Source organism: Pelobates fuscus, chromosome 4 (genome assembly GCF_036172605.1).
Source record: "Pelobates fuscus isolate aPelFus1 chromosome 4, aPelFus1.pri, whole genome shotgun sequence".
NCBI lineage: Eukaryota > Metazoa > Chordata > Amphibia > Anura > Pelobatidae > Pelobates > Pelobates fuscus.
The window spans coordinates 386,353,238-386,377,949 of NC_086320.1; the positions used below are offsets into that span (position 1 = coordinate 386,353,238).

At 45.7% G+C, this 24,712-nt stretch overlaps 1 protein-coding gene across 1 annotated transcript in view; it reads right to left on the bottom strand.

Annotated features, from left to right (window-relative positions):
* LOC134609506 (SCO-spondin-like) overlaps positions 1-24,712 on the bottom strand; it is a 267,787-nt gene that overhangs the window by 151,755 nt on the left and 91,320 nt on the right. The window contains exons 47-48 of the mRNA XM_063453166.1: positions 14,132-14,252; positions 11,196-11,412 (exon numbers count right to left, since the gene is read on the bottom strand). Of these exons, the coding sequence (XP_063309236.1) occupies positions 11,196-11,412; positions 14,132-14,252 (338 nt within the window). The remainder of the gene's footprint in view (positions 1-11,195; positions 11,413-14,131; positions 14,253-24,712) is intronic.

Consider the following 24,712-nt stretch of genomic DNA (forward strand, 5'->3'; position numbering starts at 1 on the left):
GGAATTGGATGTACTTGTCCATCTAGGGACAAATGACTTGGCTTGCAATGAGGTTTCAGAGGTTAAGGACGTTTTTAGTGTTTTTGCCAATGATCTACGGCAGGTTGCTTCCACACTGTCATTCTCTGAAGTTCTGCCTGTGCATAACACTCAGAACGACAGGCGGATGCGTATTAGGGACTTTAACTTGTGGCTTGGTGAATGGTGTCAGGAGCAAGGATTTGGCTTCATTTCTCATGGTAGCTCTGTTTGAAATGGAAATAAACTGTACAAAAAAGATGGTTTGCATCTTTCTCAAAAGGGAACAAATGTTCTCAGTGAGCAGTTCAGAGGTTTTGCTAGGATGTATGTAAACAAGGTGGAGGGGCAAAAGGGTGATAAAACATCAATCCAATTGTCCCCCAAAACAAGGACAGAAGGTGTCTGTAGCAAGTGTGTTAAAAAATTATAAGCTTGGAGTCATGTCTACAAATGCTCGCAGTTTAGGGAATAAGATCCATGAACTTGTGGCAATAATGACAACTGATAGTGTAGATTTAGTCGCTGTTACTGAGACATGGTATAATGAGAAAAATGACTGGGACATAGCAATACCAGGGTACTCTTTATATAGAAAAGACAGGGAAGGCAAGAAAGGGGAGGGGTGGCCCTGTATGTGAAGGATAGCATAACATCTAGCCTAATAAAAGTTAGTGAGACTGTAACGGAATGCAGTATATTAGTACACGATATCCGTTGGTATCTTCAGGAAATCCACAGTCAGAGCAGAAAGCAAGGCAATATCCCCAATCCTCCCAATAACCGGACGAAACACAGTTTGGGAGTCAACTAACTCGGTTTATTCACAGGCAGCGTATTTATGCAGTTCCCCATGCAAGGGGTTTCCATACAGATATTCCAGGGGATTTCTCCCAACATGCATTGTGACTTTCCCAACAGGCATCGCTGCACGAGAAGGATACTCCCACTAAAATGGACGATTAAGTGGATTATCCCCTCGTGCAGCAAAACCGACAATTGACATTAAAATACATAATTCCCGTAATATTCGGTACTTTAGAATAACCGAACGTTCGGTAGATAGCTGGGGTCGGGGCGCACACTTTGTGAGAATACCGCTCCGATCCCAGCTGAATTGACCGAACGCCGCACATAATACATTTAAACATCAAGGTGAGTTTAAAAGTACCGAATAAGTACGGGACACATAATGTACCGAACGCGGTACTCCCGAACGCTCTGGAAGTCCAGCGGTGTTCGGATCACTGAGTAGCCGTTTCCAGTTCCAGGCTCTCGACGACCGAACACCGCTGCAGAGACAAAGGATCCAGGATGGCCGACCGCCGCATGGTCGGTAGTGGATCGACGGCCACCTAGGAGAGCCCTTAATTACCGATTGCAACAATGTTGCAACCGGTTAATTGGTGCCACACGACCTGTGAATGTGTGGTCTACCTGGGGAGTCCACATTCGTACGGCGAACGGCCAGGATAGCCGTGTTTCGTCGTACGAATGCTTTGTATGCTGGCGGCATACGGCTGCCAGCATGCGAACGGTCACAATACAATACACATACAGTCAACGGAACACGTTATACATTCAGCCTACGGACAACCTGCAATGAATATAGTTCAGAAGTGGCTAGGTTTGCCACAATGCTCCCCCAGAACCAAGCCGGCATACACAGTCTGATCCCAACGGATCGGCTTGGGGATGTCCGGGAGAGTACTCACAGATCACTTCTCGAGTTCAGTCTGTCTGGATAACCCGTCAGCGTTACCGTTTTGTTTCCCTGGCCGGTAATGGATAGTAAAGTCAAAGGGCTGCAGCGCCAAACTCCAGCGCAGCAGCCGGGCATTGTCTCCGGACACACGGTTTAGCCACACCAACGGGTTGTGATCTGTGAGTAAGGAAAAAGGTTGTCCGTACAGATATGGCTGCAACTTTTTAAGGGCCCACACCACGGCCAGGCATTCTTTCTCGATGGCGGCGTAGCTCACTTCCCGGGGTAGTAGTTTGCGGCTTAGATAGGCTACGGGGTGTTCTCCGCCATCGGCTCCCACTTGGCTCAGTACTGCCCCCAATCCAAACATGGAAGCGTCTGTGTGAACAAGAAATCTTTTAGTTGGATCAGGAGCAGTTAACACAGGAGCATTGGTGAGAGCTGTTTTGAGTTGTTGGAATGCCTGCTCACACTCTGGGGCCCAGACAACCAGTCGGGGAAGGTTCTTTTTGGTCAGGTCCGTTAGGGGTTTGGCCAGGGTGCTATAGTCGGGGACGAACTTCCTGTAATAGCCTGCCGTCCCTAAGAACGCCAGCACCTGGGTCTTAGTCCTGGGGGTAGGCCACTTTGCTACGGCCTCAATCTTGGCTGGCTCAGGCCTCTGCTGCCCACATCCTACACGGTGGCCCAGATACTGTACCTCGGCCATACCTATGTGGCACTTGCTAGGTTTTAGGGTTAACCCAGCCTCCCCAATGCGATCTAGGATCGCCCCTATGTGGTGTAGGTGGTCTTCCCAGGTCTGGCTGAAGATGGCTATATCATCTAGATAAGCACAGGCATACTCCTGAAAACCGTCCAGTAGCCGATCTACCATCCGCTGAAAGGTAGCCGGAGCGTTTTTCATCCCGAAAGGCATGACCTTGAATTGGTACAGGCCAAACGGGGTGACAAACGCCGACTTGGGGATGGCGTCATCGGCTAGAGGAATCTGCCAGTACCCCTTACACAAATCAATGGTAGTGAGGTACTGGCCCCGTGCCATCTTATCTAACAGCTCGTCTATCCGGGGCATCGGGTAGGCATCAGACACCGTTTTGTCATTTAGCCTCCGGTAGTCGACACAGAATCGGGTGGTGCCATCCTTTTTAGGTACCAGGACTACCGGCGATGCCCAGGGGCTATCGGAGGGTTCGATAACCCCTAGCTGCAGCATTTCGTCTAGTTCGGCTTTCATATGGGTACGGACTGATTCCGGAACCCTATAGGGAGCTTGGCGCATAGGTAGCTGTCCCGGGGTCTCTACTCGGTGAGTGGCTAAAGGGGTGTACCCAGGTAAATTGGAGAAGGTAGTCCCTTTGGCTACAATCAGTGCCTGTACCTGGGCACGCTCCTGGGGGCTTAGCCGCTCCCCCAGCTGGACTCCCCGGGAAGGCTCTATCTGTTCCTCGGGTTCTAGTAGGTCAGGTAAGGGTAGGTTCTCCTGATCCTCTAAGGAGGAGGCACAGATTGCCGTCACATCCTCGATCCTCTCATGGTAGGGTTTGAGCATGTTCACGTGGAGCATGCGTCTCTTCCCTACCCCTGAGCAGGGGCCGATCACATAGGTAGTGTCGCATCGCTGCTCTACTACCTGGTATGGGCCTTGCCAGATGGCCTGCAGCTTATCGGTGCGAACGGGCTTTAAGATCAAGACCTTCTGTCCCACCTGAAAGCTGCGGTCCCTGGCTCCTCTATCGTACCAGCGCCGCTGGCGTTGCTGGGCCGCCTGGAGGTTGGTGTGTACAGCCTGGGTTAGCGCCTCCAGACGGTCCCTGAACTCCAGGACGTATGATATGATAGGGGTTTCGTTAGTGGGACTCTCTCCCTCCCAGTGTTCCCTAATCAAATTCAAGGGTCCTCGCACCCTCCTCCCAAATAGTAGCTCAAACGGGGAGAATCCTGTTGACTCCTGGGGAACCTCTCTATAAGCAAAAAGTAGGTGAGGCAGGAACCTCTCCCAGTCTTTGTGGGTCTCCCCGAACGTCCGAAGCATCTGCTTCAGCGTCCCGTTGAACCGCTCACATAGCCCATTGGACTGGGGGTGGTAGGCGGAATTAACTATTGGCTTAATGCCACACACCTTCCACAGGTGTTGGGTAACTTCGGCCGTAAATTGGGTACCTCGGTCTGAGATGATCTCTTGGGGAAACCCTACCCGGGAAAATACCTTCATTAAGGCTTCCGCTACGGTCTCAGCGTGGATATTAGAGAGAGCTACAGCTTCGGGGTACCTGGTGGCGTAGTCCACTATAGTCAGAATATATCTTTTGCCAGAGGGACTGGGTTTTGGCAAGGGCCCTACGATATCCACCGCTACTCGGCTGAAGGGTTCCGCAATGATGGGTAGGGGACATAGCCTGGCCTTGTGGCGATCCCCCCTTTTACCTACACGCTGGCAGACGTCGCAGGAGGTGCAATACTGGCGCACATCCTGAGAGATCCCGGGCCAGAAGAAGGCATGGGTCAAACGGTATCGGGTACGGGTCATCCCTAGGTGTCCTGACAAGGGAATGTCATGCGCAATTCTCAGCAGCTCCTGTCTATATTTCTGGGGTACCACTAGCTGTTTATTAGTTAAAGTGACAGACCCCCCCACATCTTTTGCCGTGACCCGGTATAGCAACTCTTTCTCCCAGATGAACCGCTCCCCCTCTAGCCCTGCTTGGTCTGTTTGGGCCCTGTCCCTATATACTTGGAGGATGGGATCGGTCTGGACTTCGGTCGCAAAAGTCGTCGGGGTATCCCAGGACATGGGGGTCAGTTGGGAAACAGGGTCTCTTACCTGAGCCTCAGAGTGTATCGGTGTAGCCGTGGTGCGAGCCTGTTGTCGGGTGGTTACGGGGTGTGCCTCCTGGTACGGAGCCTGGGGAATAAAAGCGGAAGTCATTTGGCCCAAGTCATTCCCCAGCACAACATCTGCAGGTAAATTCTGCATCAGCCCCACTTCCACAGTTCCCTCTCCCACACCCCAATCCAAATGAACCTTGGCAGTAGGTAGCCGGTATACTGCTCCCCCTGCCACCCGTACTGCCACTGAGCCGCCAGTGTGGGTTGTGCCTGGTACCAAATGTGGCGCAACCAAAGTTAGAGTGGCTCCTGAATCCCGGAGCCCTTGTACCTCCTTCCCCTCCAGGGTGACCAGCTGCCGGTGATGTTGTCGGTTGTCGGTGGCCCTGACCGACATTACCTCATGCAGCACCCCAAGAGGCTCCTCAATTTGAGCACTCAGCAATTCTTGGGTGGCGGGGGCTACCTGGTAATGGTGCGCAGCAGCCCTGGGTGCCAAATTTTGTCGCACTTGATTCCAAGCTTGCCTGCTCCTGTTTTGGGTGCACTCTCGAGAAATGTGCCCCCACTGTTTGCATGTGTGACACTGAATGTTCGCCCGACCGTTGTATCGGGAGGGGGGTGGTGGAGTATTCAGTGCTGGCCGGTGCAGGGGTACGGTGGGGCTGGTAGGGATAAAATTATTGGGTGGTCCGGTAGTCCGAGGGAGAGTCTTATTTTGGGCACCGTGATGCCTCCGGGCATCAAAATGCTGATCCGCCAATTTAGCGGCTTCGGGTAGGGTGAGTGGTTTACGGTCTCTCACCCATTCTTGTGCTTCCGGGGACAAACCATTAAAAAACTGTTCCAGCAGCATTAACTGCCTCAACTCCTCCATGTTTGTAGCGTTGCTGGCCTGTATCCAGCCTAGTGATGCTTGGTCCAGCTTGTGCGCCCATTCTGCATGAGAGTCTTTCTCAGGCTTGCGCAAGCCCCGGAATTTCCGCCGGTACGCCTCTGGGGTAATAGCATACCTCTCTAAGATCGCCCTCTTTACCTTAGGGTAATCTTTGCTGTCCTCTCGGGGTACAGCACGGTAGGCTTCAGCTGCCCTACCGGATAATTTGCCTGCCAGCAGCGGCACCCATGTGGCGGGTTCCAAATCGTGCAAATCGCACAGCCGCTCAAAGTCCTGCAAATACCCATCAATTTCGTCCTTTTCTTCACAAAACGCTTTAAATGCGTGATGTGGGACTTTGGGCTTTACCTGTCCGTAGGTGGAGGCAGTAACAGACTCTGCCCTAGGCGGTGTTGCTGGTGTGCTGGTTGCCATCAGATAATCCTGTACATCCGATATCATCACGGTCATTATTTCCAGCGGTAATGGTTGTGGTAGGAACGCCAACCTGGTTCGTAGCTCTTTTTGGAATGGGGTCTCTTCCATGGCTGGTGGGGGTGTAGCGCTGCGGGCTTGGTCTCCCTCCATCAGTTCTGCGATCAGCACAGCCTTAGATTTGTTGCTGGCTATCTTACCCCTGGCTTCCAATAGTTCTTTTAAAGTCTGTCGTTTCAGTATGGTATAATCAATCTCCATACGAATTGCCCTTGCTTTCCTTGTTCGGTAGTTCCAGTTTACACGAACGCTGCTTTTCGGCTGTAAGGTTCGGATCCCGTCGCTTGCCACCAATTGTAACGGAATACAGTATATTAGTACACGATATCCGTTGGTATCTTCAGGAAATCCACAGTCAGAGCAGAAAGCAAGGCAATATCCCCAATCCTCCCAATAACCGGACGAAACACAGTTTGGGAGTCAACTAACTCGGTTTATTCACAGGCAGCGTATTTATGCAGTTCCCCATGCAAGGGGTTTCCATACAGATATTCCAGGGGATTTCTCCCAACATGCATTGTGACTTTCCCAACAGGCATCGCTGCACGAGAAGGATACTCCCACTAAAATGGACGATTAAGTGGATTATCCCCTCGTGCAGCAAAACCGACAATTGACATTAAAATACATAATTCCCGTAATATTCGGTACTTTAGAATAACCGAACGTTCGGTAGATAGCTGGGGTCGGGGCGCACACTTTGTGAGAATACCGCTCCGATCCCAGCTGAATTGACCGAACGCCGCACATAATACATTTAAACATCAAGGTGAGTTTAAAAGTACCGAATAAGTACGGGACACATAATGTACCGAACGCGGTACTCCCGAACGCTCTGGAAGTCCAGCGGTGTTCGGATCACTGAGTAGCCGTTTCCAGTTCCAGGCTCTCGACGACCGAACACCGCTGCAGAGACAAAGGATCCAAGATGGCCGACCGCCGCATGGTCGGTAGTGGATCGACGGCCACCTAGGAGAGCCCTTAATTACCGATTGCAACAATGTTGCAACCGGTTAATTGGTGCCACACGACCTGTGAATGTGTGGTCTACCTGGGGAGTCCACATTCGTACGGCGAACGGCCAGGATAGCCGTGTTTCGTCGTACGAATGATTTGTATGCTGGCGGCATACGGCTGCCAGCTTGCGAACGGTCACAATACAATACACATACAGTCAACGGAACACGTTATACATTCAGCCTACGGACAACCTGCAATGAATATAGTTCAGAAGTGGCTAGGTTTGCCACAGAGACGAACATAGAGTCTGTTTGGGTTACGTTAGAATTTGGTAATCACACAGTAACTCGTGTAGGTGTGATTTATAGGCCCCCAGGACAAATTGAAGAGTTAGATAATCTACTAGTTGAGGAAATAGCTAAAATGACAATGAAGGGGGAAGTTATCATCATGGGTGACTTTAATCTTCCTGATGTGAATTGGAAAACAAAAATAGCTGCTTGTGCCAGGAGCACACATATTCTAAACTCCCTACTGGGATTGTCTCTAAAACAAGTCGTTGAGGAGCCAACTCGTAAAGAGGCCATACTAGATTTAGTGTTAACAAATGGAGATTTGGTATCAGATATTACTGTAGGTGAAAGTTTAGGATCCAGTGATCATCAGTCAGTGTGGTTTAATATAAGAACAGTGACTGAGTCACACCACACAAAAACAAAAGTTTTAGACTTTAGAAAAACAGACTTTTCTAAAATTAGATTATGGGTAAAGGAGTCATTATCAGACTGGAGCAATTTAAATGGAGTCCAAAAGAAATGGGATTATTTAAAAGCTGCACTACTGAAGGCAACAGAAAATTGCATTAGGCTTGTCAGTAAAAGCAAAAAATTCAAGAAACCACTGTGGTACTCCGCAGATGTGGCCAAAATAGTAAAAAACTAAAAGTTAGCATTTAGTAATTATAAAAAAAACCAGAGTGAGGAAGACAGAATGTTCTATAAGATTAGGCAGAAAGAGGCTAAGCAAGTTATAAGAGCTTCCAAATCACACACAGAAGAGAAAATAGCACAGTCAGTAAAAAAGGGGGACAAAACTTTTTTTAGATACATAAATGAGAAAAGGAAAGTAAAACAAGGATTAGTCAGATTAAAAACAAAAGAAGGAAGGTATGTAGATGAGGAGTCTAGCTGACTGCCTCAATGAATATTTTTGTTCGGTATTTACAGCTGAAAATGAAGGAAAGGGACCTCAGTTAAGAAAAAGGATAAATAAGTCATTTATTACACGTGAGTTTACAGAGGAAGAGGTTCTATTTCAACTGTCAAAAGTAAAGACAAATAAGTCAATGGGACCTGATGGAATACACCCAAAGCTATTAAAAGAGCTTAGTGGTGTACTAGCAAAACCATTAACAGATTTATTTAACCAATCATTGATAACAGGAGTAGTCCCAGAAGATTGGAAGTTGGCGAATGTTGTCCCCATTCACAAGAAAGGTAATAGGGAGGAGTCGGGCAACTATAGGCCAGTAAGCCTTACTTCAGTAGTGGGGAAAGTGATGGAAACCATGTTAAAGGATAGGATTGTTGAACATCTAAAAACACATGGATTTCAAGATCAGAGACAACATGGGTTTACTTCAGGGAGATCATGCCAAACTAATCTTATTGATTTTTGTGATTGTGTAACTAAAATTATAGATCAGGGTGGTGCAGTAGACATTGCTCACCTAGATTTCAGTAAGGCTTTTAAAAATGTTGCACATAGAAGGCTTATCAATAAACTACAATCTTTGAGTTTGGATTCCAATATTGTTGAATGGGTAAGGCAGTGGCTGAGTGACAGGCAACAGAGGGTTGTAGTCAATGGAGTATATTCGAAGCTTGGGCTTGTCACCAGTGGGGTACCTCAGGGATCTGTACTTGGACCCATTCTCTTTAATATTTTTATTAGTGATATTGCAGAAGGTCTTGATGGTAAGGTGTGTCTTTTTGCTGATGATACTAAGATATGTAACAGGGTTGATGTTCCAGGAGGGATAAGCCAAATGGCTAATGATTTAGGTAAACTAGAAAAATGGTCAGAGTTGTGGCAACTGACATTTAATGTGGATAAGTGCAAGATAATTCATCTTGGACGTAAAAACCCAAGGGCAGAGTACAGAATATTTGATAGAGTCCTAACCTCAACATCTGAGGAAAGGGATTTAGGGGTGATTATTTCTGATGACCTAAAGGTAGGCAGACAATGTAATAGAGCAGCAGGAAATGCTAGCAGAATGCTTGGTTGTATAGGGAGAGGTATTAGCAGTAGAAAGAGGGAAGTGCTCATGCCATTGTACAGAACACTGGTGAGACCTCACTTGGAGTATTGTACGCAGTACTGGAGACCATATCTTCGGAAGGATATTGATACCTTAGAGAGAGTTCAGAGAAGGGCTTCTAAACTGGTTCATGGATTGCAGGATAAAACTTACCAGGAAAGGTTAAAGGATCTTAACATGTATAGCTTGGAGGAAAGACGAGACAGGGGGGATATGATAGAAACATTTAAATACATAAAGGGAATCAACACAGTAAAGGAGGACACTATATTTAAAAGAAGAAAAACTACCACAACAAGAGGACATAGTCTTAAATTAGAGGGGCAAAGGTTTAAAAATAATATCAGGAAGTATTACTTTACTGAGAAGGTAGTGGATGCATGGAATAGCCTTCCAGCTGAAGTGGTAGAGGTTAACACAGTAAAGGAGTTTAAGCATGCGTGGGATAGGCATAAGGCTATCCTAACTATAAGATAAGGCCAGGGACTAATGAAAGTATTTAGAAAATTGGGCAGACTAGATGGGCCTAATGGTTCTTAACTGCCGTCACATTCTATGTTTCTATGTTTCTAGAATGCAGGATATTAAATGGGGGTGAGCACACTAGTCAGCTTATTAATAAACCATTCTCCTCCCAACCAGTTTACTGATATGGCAATTATTACCACATAAAGGCATTATTTAAATTTATATTAAAGGTCTCTTGTAAAGAAGAATATTGACATCCGTGGCTCACTAAATACAGCATTTCCCGGGACACTGACCTTCTACAAGGCAATATGATATCTTACTAATTATTTTTAACAGTCAAAAAAATGCCCCCCAAATAAATATTTTTGAAGAAGAATGAGGTAAAATGTAGAATTGGTTGATCCAGGTGAACCCCACAGACCTATTCTGTCACAACGTAGGCCACCTGCTGTCACCAGTCATGGTCTGACCATTATCTGCACAGTTATAATGGAAACCTAAAACAAACCAGGAATAAAAGTATCACAGAAACATAGAAACATAGAATGTGACGGCAGATAAGAACCATTCGGCCCATCTAGTCTGCCCAATTTTCTAAATACTTTCATTAGTCCTTGGCCTTATCTTATAGTTAGGATAGCCTTATGCCTTTACCACGCATGCTTAAACTCCTTTACTGTGTTAACCTCTACCACTTCAGCTGGAAGGCTATTCCATGCATCCACTACCCTCTCAGTAAAGTAATACTTCCTAATATTATTTTTAAACCTTTGCCCTTCTAATTTAAGACTATGTCCTCTTGTTGTGGTAGTTTTTCTTCTTTTAAATATAGTGTCCTCCTTTACTGTGTTGATTCCCTTTATGTATTTAAATGTTTCTATCATATACCCCCTGGTAAGTTTTATCCTGCAATCCATGAACCAGTTTAGTAGCCCTTTTCTGAACTCTCTCTAAGGTATCAATATCCTTCTGAAGATACGGTCTCTAGTACTGCGTACAATACTCCAAGTGAGGTCTCACCAGTGTGGCATGAGCACTTCCCTCTTTCTACTGCTAATACCTCTCACTATACAACCAAGCATTCTGCTAGCATTTCCTGGTGCTCTATTACATTGTCTGCCTACCTTTAAGTCCTCAGAAATAATCACCCCTAAATCCCTTTCCTCAGATGTTGAGGTTAGGACTCTATCAAATATTCTGTACTCTGCCCTTGGGTTTTTACGTCCAAGATGCATTATGTTGCACTTATCCACATTAAATGTCAGTTGCCACAACTCTGACCATTTTTGTAGTTTACCTAAATCATTTGCCATTTGGCTTATCCCTCCTGGAACATTAACCCTGTTACATATCTTAGTATCATCAGCAAAAAGACATACCTTACCATCAAGACCTTCTGCAATATCACTAATAAAAATATTAAAGAGAATGGGTCCAAGATCCCTGAGGTACCCCACTAGTGACAAGCCCAATCATCACGTTATTTATGAAGTCACTAAGGGGGATCCAATCAGTACCTCGGAACTCATGGTGGTACCAAGCGCCCCTCCAGTGTAATTGTAATAGGTCAGTCCGTCATCACTGTATATCAGTCGGAACTTGGTGACAAAGCCACCAGACTGTCGGCCTCCCTGAACAATGACACCGGAGATGAAAGTCGGCTGGAGGAAATCTATCTGAAGGTATGGATCATGGTCTGTATCGAGAGGGCTCCATCCTGGCACAATGTTCAATCTACGCAGAAAACACAGAAAGATTAATTTCCCTATAATCATTATTTCATGGTTTATCATAACATAGATAAGAAAAACAAAATACAAATTTACCCCAAATCACAGAAAATTGTTAGGAAAATATACCGGCAATTAAAAGCTTGTGTAATGTATAAAGCATGAGCTAATCACTCGATTCCTTCTTCCGTATCGTCCGTACGAGGCTGTCTAAATGGATTTTATCAGGTTATTCACTAAATTGAGAATTGTCAGGAATGGAAAGAGAATCTAAAGAGAATGTCACGATTTAGGCCAAAATAGTTGACCTGGAGAAGTCCTTTCTGTTCCAGCTTGGCTATTTTGGCCTAAATTGTGAGATTCACTTGGAATGTCTGGCCAGTGATACTTTAATAAATAGCCCTGAATGTATGAGAACTTTCTAACTATAATCACATATGCTAGCTAGCTAGCCTCCTGCCCAAGGACTATGGGTCGTGTGACAGAACACCCTGTCACGGAAAATACTCTGTCCGTATGTTTTTCCCTTTTTAGTTCAGTTTCTGAGCAAAGTCCCGATTTTCCCCATTATACCCCCTGTACTCAGCCCACCTTGGAGCTTGTTAACCCTATTGACCCCTCTTGACACCTCAATCATCTGTTCACACCTAGAGTTATTTCAAGTGTTCTGCTGGGTGGCCACCATTCGCATGAACGAACACGTGGGAAATGAGTTGGCGTCCATCTTGTCTCACGAAAGCAGGCAGCGGTGTTCGGACATCAAGTGCATGGAACTAAAATCGGACAGACAAACTCGTGAACACCTCTGAACTTATATCATCACCTGCTTCTTTCCCAAATGTCTCAGGAGAGCGCTGTTCAGTAGGATTGTTCGCACAAACAAGGCGAACAATCGCTACCTATGACCCAGGGGTAAAGTTCTGTACTTGATTCATTTTGGGACTCCCGAAAGTGACTGACTGCCACCACTTTTCTTCTAGAACTATTTTGGGCAGACACCACGTGTGCGGTTGGTCAAAACTTTACTCCGGTGGCGATTTCGCTGTGTTCATGGGATCCAGGCTATCCAGGGATTTAGTACTTGTGGGGGTCCCTTGTAATATTGTGTGGGTTTCAGGTCTTTTATATTTTGGACATTGTAATAAACCAGTTCCTTTTCACCCTTCACTCAGTCTCGACTAGTGTTTGGGTGTACAAACTAAACAGCTATTTTTAGTTTTAATCACTAGAAGCTGGATCCAGGACCGTGTTCCAGGGTAGAAAGTGATGAAGCTGCGGAGGCTAGGGGTTGGAGTATGGATAATGTCCCAGCGATAGCTAGGGATCATGCTTGGCGGAGGTACCCAGTCTGGGTACCAGGCGGTCCGCCACAAACTTGGTGAATTCACTGTAATTATCACTTTGGTGAGTAATCCTGTAATTATCACTTTGGTGAATTCCCTGTTATTATCACTTTGGTGAATAACCCTGTAATTATCACTTTGGTGAATAACCCTGTAATTATCACTTTGGTGAATTCCCTGTAATTATCACTTTGGTGAATTCCCTGTAATTATCACTTTGGTGAGTAACCCTGTAATTATTACTTTGGTGAATTCCCTGTAATTATCACTTTGGTGAGTAACCCTGTAATTATCACTTTGGTGAATTCCCTGTAATTATCACTTTGGTGAATAACCCTGTAATTATCACTTTGGTGAATAACCCTGTAATTATCACTTTGGTGAATTCCCTGTAATTATCACTTTGGTGAGTAACCCTGTAATTATCACTTTGGTGAGTAACCCTGTAATTATCACTTTGGTGAATAACCCTGTAATTATCACTTTGGTGAATTCACTGCAATTATCACTTTGGTGAATAACCCTGTAATTATCACTTTGGTGAATAACCCTGCAATTATCACTTTGGTGAATAACCCTGTAATTATCACTTTGGTGAATAACCCTGTTATTATCACTTTGGCGAATTCCCTGTAATTATCACTTTGGTGAATAACCCTGTAATTATCACTTTGGTGAATAACCCTGTAATTATCACTTTGGTGAATAACCCTGTAATTATTACTTTGGTGAATTCACTCTAATTATCACTTTGGTGAGTAACCCTGTAATTATCACTTTGGTGAATAACCCTGTAATTATCACTTTGGTGAATTCACTGCAATTATCACTTTGGTGAATAACCCTGTAATTATCACTTTGGTGAATAACCCTGTAATTATCACTTTGGTGAATAACCCTGTAATTATCATTTTGGTGAATAACCCTGTAATTATCACTTTGGTGAATAACCCTGTAATTATCACTTTGGTGAATTCCCTGTAATTATCACTTTGGTGAATTCCCTGTAATTATCACTTTGGTGAGTAACCCTGTAATTATCACTTTGGTGAATAACCCTGTAATTATCACTTTGGTGAATTCACTGTAATTATAATTTTTGTGAATTCCCTGTAATTATCACTTTGGTGAATAACCCTGCAATTAACACTTTGGTGAATTCCCTGTAATTATCACTTTGGTGAATAACCCTGTAATTATCACTTTGGTGAATAACCCTGTAATTATCACTTTGGTGAATAACCCTGTATTTATCACTTTGATGAGTAAACCTGTAATTATCACTTTGGTGAATAACCCTGTAATTATCACTTTGGTGAACAACCGTGTAGGTTTATCCCAGGACGGCAGACATGCCAAGGTTCATTCCTGGATTCTTACATGTTTGGCACAATGTTCAGGCGCCCAGCGTCGGGGGGATTGTTCTCCTTGTACGATGAGGCGGTGAGCTGCTGGTAACGTACGCGACCATCTTCCAATCCAAGTGACCCGTCACATGGACCTGCAGAGGAGAACAGTCCCATATGGTGAAACTCCCAGCCAAGCCCCATTTGTAAGATAATCCTTATTCCCACACAACTATTTACTAAAGGGGGACTTTAAAGGGAATTTGGAATTGAAGGCCAGAGTAACCAAACTGGAATTTTCTAGCTCGGCTATTTTCCCTTAAATTTGAAATATTCTCTGAATGAATTCTCACTTTAGTAAATAACATGGCACGAAGTTCCAGTGACGTCACCATGATACAAATAATGACACAGAGCTGAGCTTAGTGACGGCACCGTGATACAAACAATGAGCTGAGCTTAGTGACGGCACCGTGATACAAACAATGAGCTGAGCTTAGTGACGGCACCGTGATACAAACAATGAGCTGAGCTTAGTGACGGCACCGTGATACAAACAATGAGCTGAGCTTAGTGACGGCACCGTGATACAAACAATGAGCTGAGCTTAGTGACGGCACCGTGATACAAACAATGAGCTGAGCTTAGTGACGGCACCGTGATACAAACAATGAGCTAAGCTTAGTGACGGCACCGTGATACAAACAATGAGCTGAGCTTAGTGACGGCACCGTGATACAAACAATGAGCTGAGCTTAGTGACGGCACCGTGATACAAACAATGAGCTGAGCTTAGTGACGGCACAGTGATACAAACAATGAGCTGAGCTTAGTGACGGCACCGTGATACAAACAATGAGCTAAGCTTAGTGACGGCACCGTGATACAAACAATGAGCTAAGCTTAGTGACGGCACCGTGATACAAACAATGAGCTGAGCTTAGTGACGGCACCGTGATACAAACAATGAGCTGAGCTTAGTGACGGCACCGTGATACAAACAATGAGCTAAGCTTAGTGACAGCACCGTGATACAAACAATGAGCTGAGCTTAGTGACGGCACCGTGATACAAACAATGAGCTGAGCTTAGTGACGGCACTGTGATACAAACAATGAGCTGAGCTTAGTGACGGCACCGTGATACAAACAATGAGCTGAGCTTAGTGACGGCTGACAGGACACGTTTATTTATTTCACAGAATATTATATTATTACTTTTTAATTAAGTGATGGGCACCAGCTCTCTATATACCTCTGATATAGACCAGATCACAGACAGTGTGTGTAACTTTCGACATATACTGACAGGTATTCCCAAAGATGGCATATTTGTAAAGTCAGCCCTCTATTATTATCATTGCCATTTATATAGTGCCAACAGATTCCGTAGCGCTTTACAATATTATTAGAGGGGGGATTTAACTATAAATAGGACAATTCCAAGAAAACTTACGGGAACAATAGGTTGAAGAGGACCCAGCTCAATCAAGCTTACATTCTATAGGAGGTGGGGTATAAAACATAATAGGACAGGAGGTAGCAATCAAATTAGGTGGGAGTGAAGCAGAGCTGGAGGAGAGAGTAGAGTGCTGCCCTTTAGGAGAGCGCAAGAGACCAGTATGTAAGGTAGAGGTTACTCTGGGAGGCCATAAGCTTTCCTAAAGAGATGGGTTTTAAGGCACTTCTTAATGATTGAAGACTAGGAGAGAGTCTGATGGGGGTAGGCAGGCTATTCCATAGGAAGGGAGCCACCCGCGAGAAGTCCTGCAAGCGCAACTTGGCCGTACGGGTGCGAGCAGCGGTCAGGAGGTGGTCACGGGCAGAGCGGAGAGACTGAGAAGGGGCATACCTATGTGTGGCAAAACCAACCTCGCCACTAGGCATTGGAGAAGCCTGTTTGCCCGCCTCCTGCCTGCTGACTATGGCCCCTGGGAGATTTGACCCTTTAAATACAGTATTTGGGCATATTGTATTTTATTATGCTGCTGCTGGCCCTTTAAGAACCATCTGGGGACATACTGTGACTTTTGGGAACAATGCCCCTTTAAGACTATGGCCCCTGGAAGATATTGACTGTTAAAGAATATTTTAGCAGATTGGATTTTAAAAGACTTGCTGCCCCTTTAAATTGTATTGGAGCAGTTCTGCAGCTTTAAACTGGCACTTCGGATGCAGCCGAAGTGCCGAAGTAGTCGAAGTGGCCGCCATTCGACAAAGGAACACGTAGCGGCGGCCATCTTTGTTTATTCCAACAAGGTCAGCGGTATGTGTAGCCAAATCCATGGAACTGAAATCAGCTACACATTTCAACGAACACCGCTGACCCTTACCTTCTCCTACACTCCGTTTTCAGCTGCAGAGACTAAGTCCCGTTCGGCAGTTTGAACTCACTGCTATACTAAGTTAAATGCACGAACGACCCCGTTCGTGCATTCGAATGGGACTTAGTCATTTTTTCAGTGTGAAATTGACCGACCGCACAGCTCAAATCTATGGAACTGTTTTGGGCAGGAAAATGTGCCTGCGGGTGGTCACAAAGGACTTCCAGCTAACTTTTGAACTAATGGAAGGATTTGCATGATTTTTGAGTATGTTTATATTTCAAGTACGCTGATTAATAATATGTAATTTATGAAGATTGGATGTATATTTTAAAGTTATAGTACATTTATAAAAACTGTATTTTTCCTGCTTGTGATAATTATGTTAACCCATTGTGTACCATAATTAGATCACAGGCAGAGGGGAGGATTTTGTGTGTAATTGCTGGGAGTGTTTTCTGTACTGTACGTGTGTTATTCGTTGCTCTGTAAAACCCTGTGGGCAGTACTAAGTTTGTGGATTGGGAATAAAAGAGGCTGTACGTGCCAGTACAGTTAGTTCTGCTTGACCTCAAAACGAAGTGTCGTCTCGTTACTGGGGGGAATCTGCTACAAAGGATTGCTATGCTAGTCATACTCCCTTGCAATATCACTACTAAGCTCTTGTAAGAGCTTGTTCCTGTCTTGGTCTCTGGAGGAGTCTACAGTGGTTATGGTGTCGGCTGGAGTGCTTAGAGCCCCCAGGATGCGCTAGGAGCATCCATCAACGGAGGTACCCAGTCAGATATAAGAGGGGCTAGAATTGTTCAGTACTTTAAAGATATAGATTAGCACTTTGAATTGACTCCTATAGGATACAGGAAGCCAATGTAAGGACTGGCAGAGGGTTGAGGTGTGAGAGAACTGACTAGAGAGGAAAATCAGCCTGGCAGCAGCATTCATTACAGACTGTAGCGGGGCAATACGGCTTTTGGGGAGACCAATCAGGAGAGGGTTACAATAAGCCATGCGGGAAATTACTAGAGCATGGACAAGCTCCTTGGTAGCATCTTGCTTAAGAAAGGGGCAGAGGCGGGCTATGTTTTTAAGATGGAATCTACTGGATTTGGTAACAGACCGGCTGTGAGGCTCAAAGGTGAGGCCAGAATCAAGTATAATGCTAAGACAAGACAAAGTTGGCCAGATAATGATATGTCAAAGAGGACAGACAAGGGGGTAACCCTAATAAAGTAAGTAAACAGAAACAAGAGAGAGAGGAGAGTCTGTCACTCAATATAGTAGATATAACTATGTGTGGTAAAGTAGGTAAGGCAGTTAAAAATAATACTTTAATAATCCAAAAATGTGTAGATAATAAGCACAAACACATACATAATCATATAACCCTAACCATCGCTAACAGTCTAATATAGAGTATACGACCATAGTCAATAGAAGGGAAAGACAAATAAGAGGGGGAGGGGAAAATGGAGTGATAAAACTCGGCGATACAGAATTATCAATGCCTAGAGGAGTACCGGTAAGTAGGAAAACTTTGTACTAAGTAGCGAAACAGTAATAACCTAAAAATATAAAGATAAGAAAAAAGGAACAGAGAATGTGGGATGCTGGAAAAAACCAGCTGCCCAGACTCTGACGTGGTTACAAGGGGTATAGGGGGCTTGACCCCAGGGGAAATTGAAAAAAGAAGAAAAGAATGAGCAGAACGTCCACCAAACATAAAAATATATGGAGGTGGGAGACTGCTCACTCAATGGTCTATACCCCTTAAGTAGTAGTACTTACAAGGAAAGGGGGAGAACACAAACAGAAAACAGAAAAATAATAAAGAGATATACAATAGGAGAAAGGACGTGGGTATTGGAACCTTTAATAGAACAACATCTATGAATAGTCGTAAAATTGGCTCCACTGGTAGCCAAAAGAGAATACACCTAATGAGGCATATAGGTAGGTGAGTAAAAGACTCACAGGTGCTGAAGTGAGTGAGATAAGTGCTCACAAATGCTAACTAGAACACGTGCAGTAGGTAACTGTTAGAGACCAGTAGGTAAAACGGTCGCTATAGAAATGCACACGAGTATGTCACTCTTAACATAATAGTATTACCAGGAACCTGGCAAGGAGGGCTGGGGGTTATAGTGAATAGGGATATAGGGTAAGACCTAGTAGGTAAGGTACCCCTGGAGGGAGGGAGGGAGATCACTTCAGCACCTGTGAGTCTTTTTCTCACCTACCTATATGCCTCATTAGGTGTATTCTCTTTTGGCTACCAGTGGAGCCAATTTTACGACTATTCATAGATGTTGTTCTATTAAAGGTTCCAATACCCACGTCCTTTCTCCTATTGTATATCTCTTTATTATTTTTCTGTTTTCTGTTTGTGTTCTCCCCCTTTCCTTGTAAGTACTAATAGTTAAGGGGTATAGACCATTGAGTGAGCAGTCTCCCACCTCCATATATGTTTATGTTTGGTGGACGTTCTGCTCATTCTTTTCTTCTTTTTTTAACCTAAAAATATATCTGCGCAAAAGAAGTGTATCCAAGAAATGTTTCAATCTCGAGTTACTGATGAAACACTGGCAGTGTTCAGTATACTCATGAGACTGAGAGTGTAACAATGTATGGCAGGTGGAATCGTAAACCTGCACCAGATACTTTAAAGCAGCAGACAGGCTACAGTGTATATACAATGGGATAGATTTATCAACGTGTCTTTTCTAAAAAAAAGGGAGAGAGTCACCAGTGGAACATGCTGCTGGTACCGCTGGTTTCCATGGAGATTGCACATGTTTTCATTTTAAATTACTTTTCAGAACAATACACAAGGATAAATCTCCTCCATAAAGTGGAAGGGGGGAAGTAAGAGGAGACAGAATAAGGCAGAAGCTGAAAATACAGAAAGTTAATGATTTCTATACATCCAGACAGTCTTGGACACCATCCATTCACAGGAACATGTGTCATACATGCTACAGGCATGTTACAGCGCAAGAGAGAAATAATTAAAAAAAATAATTTCAAGCATATCAGCACAAAGAGGAAAAAGAAAAGCACTGACAAAAACACAAAAATACAGACAGTAACAATGACACAAACACTAACAAAAACTGAAACAGACAGTAACACAGACATCAACAAAGACAAACACTGAAACACAGACAGTAGCACAGACTGTAACAGACCGTAACACAATCTGTAAAAGACAGTAATACGGACTGGAACAGACAGTAACACAGACATCAACAAAGACAAACACTGAAACACAGACAATAATACAAACACAAAAATACAGAGAGTAACAATGACACAAACACTAACAAAAACTGAAACAGACAATAACACAGACATCAACAAAGACAAACACTGAAACACAGACAGTAGCACAGACTGTAACAGACAGTAACACAGCCTGTAACAGACAGTAACACAGACTGTAACAGACAGTAATACAGACATTAACAGAAACAAACACTGAAACACAAACAGTAACACGGACTGTAACACACACACAGTAATACAGACATTAACAGAGACAAACACTGAAATACAGACAGTAACATGGACTGTAATGCAGACAGTAATACAGACATTAACAGAAAAAAACACATTAGCAGAGACAAACATGGATATACAGACAGTAACAAGGACTGTGACAGAGACAGAAATACAGACATTAACAGAGACAAACACTGATACACAGATAGTAACACAGACTATAATACAAAGTATCAGAAACAACACACTAACACAGACAGAAGCACAGAATCACTGACAGATTCACTTGAAAAATAAAAGCATATTATTTAATGGTCCAATTACCTGAGGGAGAAATGCTCCCCGGCGTCCCGTGTCTGTCTGTTCCTGAGTAATCCTGTTACAAAGAAATGTACCCAGCAGGGAAACAAATGAAAGATTAATTGGATTCTGTATTGTGTATATCCCACTACAGCAGTTAACCCCCCACTACTTCTCCTAATCCCCCACTATAGCCCCTCTACCCCACTACAGCCCCTATCCCCCACTACAGCCTCTATCCACCCACTACAGCCCCTATCCCCCACTACATCCCCTATCCCCCACTACAGCCCCTATCCCCCACTACAGCCCCTATCCCCCACTACATCCCCTATCCCCCACTACAGCCCCTATCCCCCACTACATCCCCTATCCCCCACTACAGCCCCTATCCCCCACTACAGCCCCTATCCCCCACTACATCCCCTATCCCCCCACTACAGCCCCTATCCCCCACTATTTCTCCTAATCCCCCACTACAGCCCCTATCCCCACTACATCCCCTATCCCCCACTACATCCCCTATCCCCCACTACAGCCCCTACTACTCACACCACTTACAACTAGCTATTCCTACCACTTACAGATCATTCACAGCTACTCATACCACTCACAGCTACCCACACATCATTCACAGCTACTCATACCACTCACAGCTATCCACACATCATTCACAGCTAGTCATACCACGCACAGCTACCCACACATCATTCACAGCTACTCATACCACTCACAGCTACCACACATCATTCACAGCTACTCATACCACTCACAGCTATCCACACATCATTCACAGCTAGTCATACCATGCACAGCTACCCACACATCATTCACAGCTACTCATACCACGCACAGCTATCCACACATTTTTTACAGCTATACTCACATTACACACAGCCAGCCTTATACATCACTCACAGAAAGCTACTGTGGCGAAACCAACTTCGCCACTGTGAACTGGAGAAGCCTGGTTGCTAGCCTCCTGCCCGCTGACTATGGCCCCTGGACATATTACACTTTAAAGACTATATTTGGGCATGTATAATTTATATTGCGGCTACTGGCCCTTTAAAATCAGCGATGGACATTTTGGGACTACTGTCCCTTTAAGACTGTGAAGCATGTTCTATTGTACTGCCTGTATATTGTATATGCATTTATGTATGCAGTTAACCTGGGTTATATATATCTGCAGCATTCATCTGATTGTTCGGTAGAATCACTCCATTCATTGTATTGAGGAAACTACCGAACAACCAGACCACCCAGGACTAAGTGTACCTCAAATTACAACATTGTTGCAAACGGGTAATTGGCAATCAGTGCAGTGTGGTCTTTGTCCTCTGGGTGGCCGCCATTCGGGAAACAAACACGTGGCGGCGGCCATCTTAAACTACCGAACAGCGGTGTTTTGCCGTCGAGTGTCTGGAACTGAAATCGGACACTTGACTAGGCAAACACCGCTGAGACCTCCATACTCCCAGAAATTCGTATAGAAACTACCGAATGACCCGCCGTTCGGTAGAAAGAAACATACGAACTAGGGGATTCATGCGAATCCCCCTTAGTCTCTATAACCCAAGTAATTCGTCTGTTTCATTCACTTGTTTGTGACCGACCGCAGGGCCAAAATGCATGGAACTGTTTTCGGATACTTTACCCATGCGGTCGGTCAAATCTTTGGAACCTCATAACTCCCGAACCGTTTATCCGAATGGGCTGATTTTAACATATGTTGTCCCTCCAGACTAGGGCTATCTGGAGATATTGGATTTGTGGATGTACCCCAAGTATTTAGGGTACATCCAAAACTTGGGTAAAAATATGTCCCTGTTAATTGTATTAACAGATATGTTGGAGGGAGGAGATGTGTGGGTTGTACCTTAAACTGGATTGGTGTACTGTAAACCCCTCCCTTGCATGGGAGAATCTCATAAAAGCCTGTGTGTGAATAAATCAGTGTTGTTGCTGTTTAACCCTGAAGCTGGAGTGTGTCTCTTTCTTGGGGGGAAAAGGGACTGTATGCCGACTGCCAGGAGTGTAAGCTGTTCATATTGCTTTTCCTGTCCGGCTGCTTCCAGGGTTAGTGTGTCTGCTGTTCGAGAGTTGGTGAATTCGTGCAGTTTGGGAGTTCGGGAAGTTGGTGCTTATGGTAGCTGCTGGTCTATGGAAAAGGGGATTATCGCCTAAACGGATTTTTCCCCTTTTATGCTGAAACGGTCCGTTACAATTGGTGGCAAGCGGCGGGATCGTTCCTACAACCAGAGGGACAGCTACAGACAACACCATTCCTGGATTACAAAGTGAGGGCAACGCCAGTACCCGTACAGCGCCCCTATCTACAAGGAACCAACTACAGCAGAGCAAGCATGGCACCCAGCTACACTCAAGAGGCGTATGACAGAGAGGTCACCAAGATACTGGCTTTATGCGGACCCAACCCCTCAGAATATAGAGTGCAGCGTGTGAAGCAAGCAGTGCGAGAGTACTTGCCGTGGGAATCAGAGCGGGCCAGGGGGTTTGCAGACCTCCCTCCCCAGCGGCAATGTGTGGCCCAGGGAGCTGATGGTGTCGTCCATCCTCCCCAGCAGCCGTGTGTGTCCCAGGGAGCCGAAGGTGCAGTCCTTCCTCCCCAGCGGCAGGCTGAGTTACAGGGGGCAGAGGTTGTTGTTCCTGCCCCCCAGCAGCAAAGTGATATGCCAAGAAGGCAGTGTGAAGTGAAGGGAGAGGAGAGCAGCGTCCTCCCTCCCCAGCGGCAATGTGTGCCCCAGGGAGCTGATGGTGTCGTCCATCCTCCCCAGCAGCCGTGTGTGTCCAAGGGAGCCGAAGGTGCAGTCCTTCCTCCCCAGCGGCAGGCTGAGTTACAGGGGGCAGAGGTTGTTGTTCCTGCCCCCCAGCAGCAAAGTGATATGCCAAGAAGGCAGTGTGAAGCGGAGGGAGAGGAGAGCAGCGTCCTCCCTCCCCAGCGGCAGTGTGTGCCCCAGGGAGCTGATGGTGTCGTCCATCCTCCCCAGCGGCAGTGTGTGCCCCAGGGAGCTGATGGTGTCGTCCATCCTCCCCAGCGGCAGTGTCTGTCCCAGGGAGCAGAAGGTGCCGTCCTTCCTCCCCAGCGGCAGTGTGTCCTGCAGGGAGCAGGGACAGTCAGTCTCGCACCCCAGCAGCCGGACAAGAGAATGAAAGGGGAGACAGCTGGTTCCCCTTTCCACCAGCAGAGAGAGTGCCAGGGAGAGGAACCTGCTAACCCCTCTCCCCAGCGGCAGTTTACCATCCAGAGAGAGGAGCTTGTTACACCCTCTCTCCAGCGGCAGCCTAACCCACCAAGGGGAGATGTTAAGCCCCACATCTGTGCAGATGGGACCGTAGTCTCTGCACTTCCAGCACCAGGGGTAGGGACGGTCGGTCCTACCCCCCCACGACAGAGCTGTGTATCCCAGGGGGAGACAGTCCGTCTCCAGCAACCAGGCTCCAACCAGACTACTCCGGTGGTAGTGCTGGCCCCAGGACAGAGTACCGCTGGTCTCTGCCCACTCAGCAACCCACCAAGGCAACCTACCGGTCCCACCCACAGCCGTGGTGAGGCACCTGGACATGGACAAGATTCTCCTCTACCCAGGTGTGGTGGCCATTTATTGTGGGTGGGCTGTACTGTTTTTTCTGCTTTGCAGGTGGGTTGCTGGACTAACCAGGGCACTGACCGGCAGGAGGTCAGATACCCTGTTAGTCTAATAGGTAAAGGGGAGAATTGTGGCGAAACCAACTTCGCCACTGTGAACTGGAGAAGCCTGGTTGCTAGCCTCCTGCCCGCTGACTATGGCCCCTGGACATATTACACTTTAAAGACTATATTTGGGCATGTATAATTTATATTGCGGCTACTGGCCCTTTAAAATCAGCGATGGACATTTTGGGACTACTGTCCCTTTAAGACTGTGAAGCATGTTCTATTGTACTGCCTGTATATTGTATATGCATTTATGTATGCAGTTAACCTGGGTTATATATATATGCAGCCTTCATCTGATTGTTCGGTAGAATCACTCCATTCATTGTATTGAGGAAACTACCGAACAACCAGACCACCCAGGACTAAGTGTACCTCCAATAACAACATTGTTGCAAACGGGTAATTGGCAATCAGTGCAGTGTGGTCTTTGTCCTCTGGGTGGCCGCCATTCGGGAAACAAACACGTGGCGGCGGCCATCTTAAACTACCGAACAGCGGTGTTTTGCCGTCGAGTGTCTGGAACTGAAATCGGACACTTGACTAGGCAAACACCGCTGAGACCTCCATACTCCCAGAAATTCGTATAGAAACTACCGAATGACCCGCCGTTCGGTAGAAAGAAACATACGAACTAGGGGATTCATGCGAATCCCCCTTAGTCTCTATAACCCAAGTAATTCGTCTGTTTCATTCACTTGTTTGTGACCGACCGCAGGGCCAAAATGCATGGAACTGTTTTCGGATACTTTACCCATGCGGTCGGTCAAATC